Source organism: Pelobates fuscus, chromosome 3, assembly GCF_036172605.1.
Source record: "Pelobates fuscus isolate aPelFus1 chromosome 3, aPelFus1.pri, whole genome shotgun sequence".
Taxonomy (NCBI): Eukaryota; Metazoa; Chordata; class Amphibia; order Anura; family Pelobatidae; genus Pelobates; species Pelobates fuscus.
Genome location: NC_086319.1, coordinates 409,028,645 through 409,030,977, shown reverse-complemented (window position 1 = coordinate 409,030,977; position 2,333 = coordinate 409,028,645). Strand labels below are relative to the sequence as shown.

The following is a 2,333-nucleotide window of genomic DNA, read 5'->3' as shown; positions in this document are numbered from 1 at the left end:
AAGGGCGATGGAGAGAGAGAGAGATTGAGAATTTTAGTGAGAGGTGGAGAAAGAGAAGAAGACAGAGTACTGATGAGATGTAAGGGAATTGGATCTAGGGAGCAGGTGGTGGGGTGGGAGGACTGGAGCAGAGCAGAAACCTCTTACAATGTAGCGGGTGCGAATGAACATAGCCGCAGACAGGTCAAGGAGAATTAGGATAGAGTAGTGTCCATGATATTTTGCAGCGATTGGATACTTTGGTCAGTGACGTTTCCACAGAGTGCTTAGCACAGAAACCAGACTGTGTGGGTCATGTACTATTGACTATTGACTCCGTCCTGAAGGGGTTAAGCTGTTTTCTATTATTATTGTTAAATGTTTGTAGTTACAAAAGTCTCCATCAATTCCTTATTTTAATGACATGAAGATTTGGGGATGCATACCCCAGATACCACAGATCCAAAATGCTAAATCCACAAAAAGCAAGTATAGCTAATATTATTACTCATCAATACATAGCAATCAATTCCAAACCCAGTACAGATATGGGCTTGTTACCTTTATCTGGTTAAGGAAAGAAATTAAAATGTTAGGATAAATAAGGACCCCTCTAATTGTTGATTCTTTCCGTGGTTTCTCGGTTGTAGTACAGAAGCCTAATTGTGCTTAGCACTGTGTTTAGTTTAATGGCTCACTAGTTTTAAATGGATTCATGTTCTTATTAGCCAGCATGAAGGCTTTCAACAGCTTTCTATGTTTATGCTTCAATAAATCAGTCGTTAAGGTTCTTGTTATTTTTATGTTCACTGTAACTGAACTGTTCATTGATGATATGTATGGATGCTTTAAAGTACCACCTATACATGCCTTCCTCTGACACTCACATGTCAGGTGGTATTAACAGTGTTACTTTGCAATGCATTAACCCTTTAGAGCAGCATGAAGCTCTTAGTGTCAGTCTTTGTACCTCCCTATTCATTATATGGTTTTGTGAGAGATAAAACCCACCATTTCCTCATATATGTATAGCTAAATAGTGTCACTGTCACCAAATAACTATAGTAATATTTTTCTTACAAAATCATTTGCATCCCCTTTAAATATTTATTTCAGATACTCCTGTTTATTAAAGGGTATAGATTCATTTTCTTTAGAGCTTCTCTGATGTCATTGTTCCTCAGGCTGTATATTATTGGATTAAGCATTGGGGTCACCACTATAAAAAACATAGACAGAATTTTGTTTGTCACCAACGATCTTTCATTAGTTGGAACTGTGTAAATGCTAATGAGAGTCCCGTAGTATATGGAAACAACAGTCAGATGGGAGCTGCAGGTAGAGAAGGCTTTCTTTTTCCCACTAATTGATGGAATTTTAGCAACAGTGAGAACAATATAGATATACGACACAATTACAATCAAGAAAGGTGTAACAATGACAGGGACTGATAGGAATAGAGCTTCTACATGTATTATTAAGGTATCAGAACACGAAAGCTTTAAGAGTGGATCAATATCACAAAAGAAATGATCAATAATGTTAGGTCCACAAAATACCAGCTGAGTTATTGATACCACAATTAATAGAGAAATAAAAAAGCCTAACACCCAAGATATAACTATTAAGTTAATACAAAATGCATGGTCCATTATAGAGTTATATTGCAGGGGGTTACAGATGGCCAGATATCGGTCATAAGACATCACCGTTAACAGGAAACATTCTGAAGTTTCCAAAGCAACGAAAAAGTAGTACTGAGTTATACACACTTTAAGAGATATAATACCTCCTTCATGATTGATAATGGAAAGCATTTGAGGTGCAATATTTGTTGTCAACAAAATATCTGACATGGACATTTGAGTAAGAAAGAAATACATTGGAAAATGAAGGTGTCTGAAACATGACACCAACACGATGATGAGGAAATTTCCCGATATTGTCAAACAATAAACAACAAGAATTATAGAAAATAATAAATGCCTCATGCTGTGAAGGTGATGAAATCCCAATAGAATTATCTCTGTGATCATTGTCTGATTCTCCATATCTGTCGGGAGATAAAAGAAGAGTATTTCATCCAGTGACATGATTTCTAGCAGTGGGATATACCATATTTTACAATGTATATTAATTGGCATTACTACAATCTATCTGTATATCAGCAATAACCCATTTACCTTCCTGCCTGCTTCAACAATGGTCTTCTCTAGACTTGAGCATGGTGAGAATATTCTGTTCCGCCAAATAAGTTTCCTAAAATTGAAATTTTGTTCAGAATGTCCGATGCTTATTTACGTGGCTTTTGGTTTGGCTAAATAACGTCCATTTCCATTCTGGAAAACATTCAG

General features: G+C 36.3%; 1 protein-coding gene across 1 annotated transcript; it reads right to left on the bottom strand.

Annotated features, from left to right (window-relative positions):
- Window positions 1-1,091: 1,091 nt before the first annotated feature.
- LOC134602009 (olfactory receptor 11L1-like) lies at window positions 1,092-2,030 on the bottom strand. Its single transcript, XM_063446510.1, has one exon. The coding sequence runs from the start codon at window positions 2,028-2,030 to the stop codon at window positions 1,092-1,094; it is 939 nt and encodes a 312-aa protein (XP_063302580.1).
- Between the last annotated feature and the right edge of the window lie 303 nt (window positions 2,031-2,333).

What these genes read in the sequence shown, in the direction of transcription:
- LOC134602009 (XM_063446510.1), bottom strand. Translation starts at nt 2,030, where the DNA reads ATGGAGAATCAGACAATGATCACAGAGATAATTCTATTGGGATTTCAT.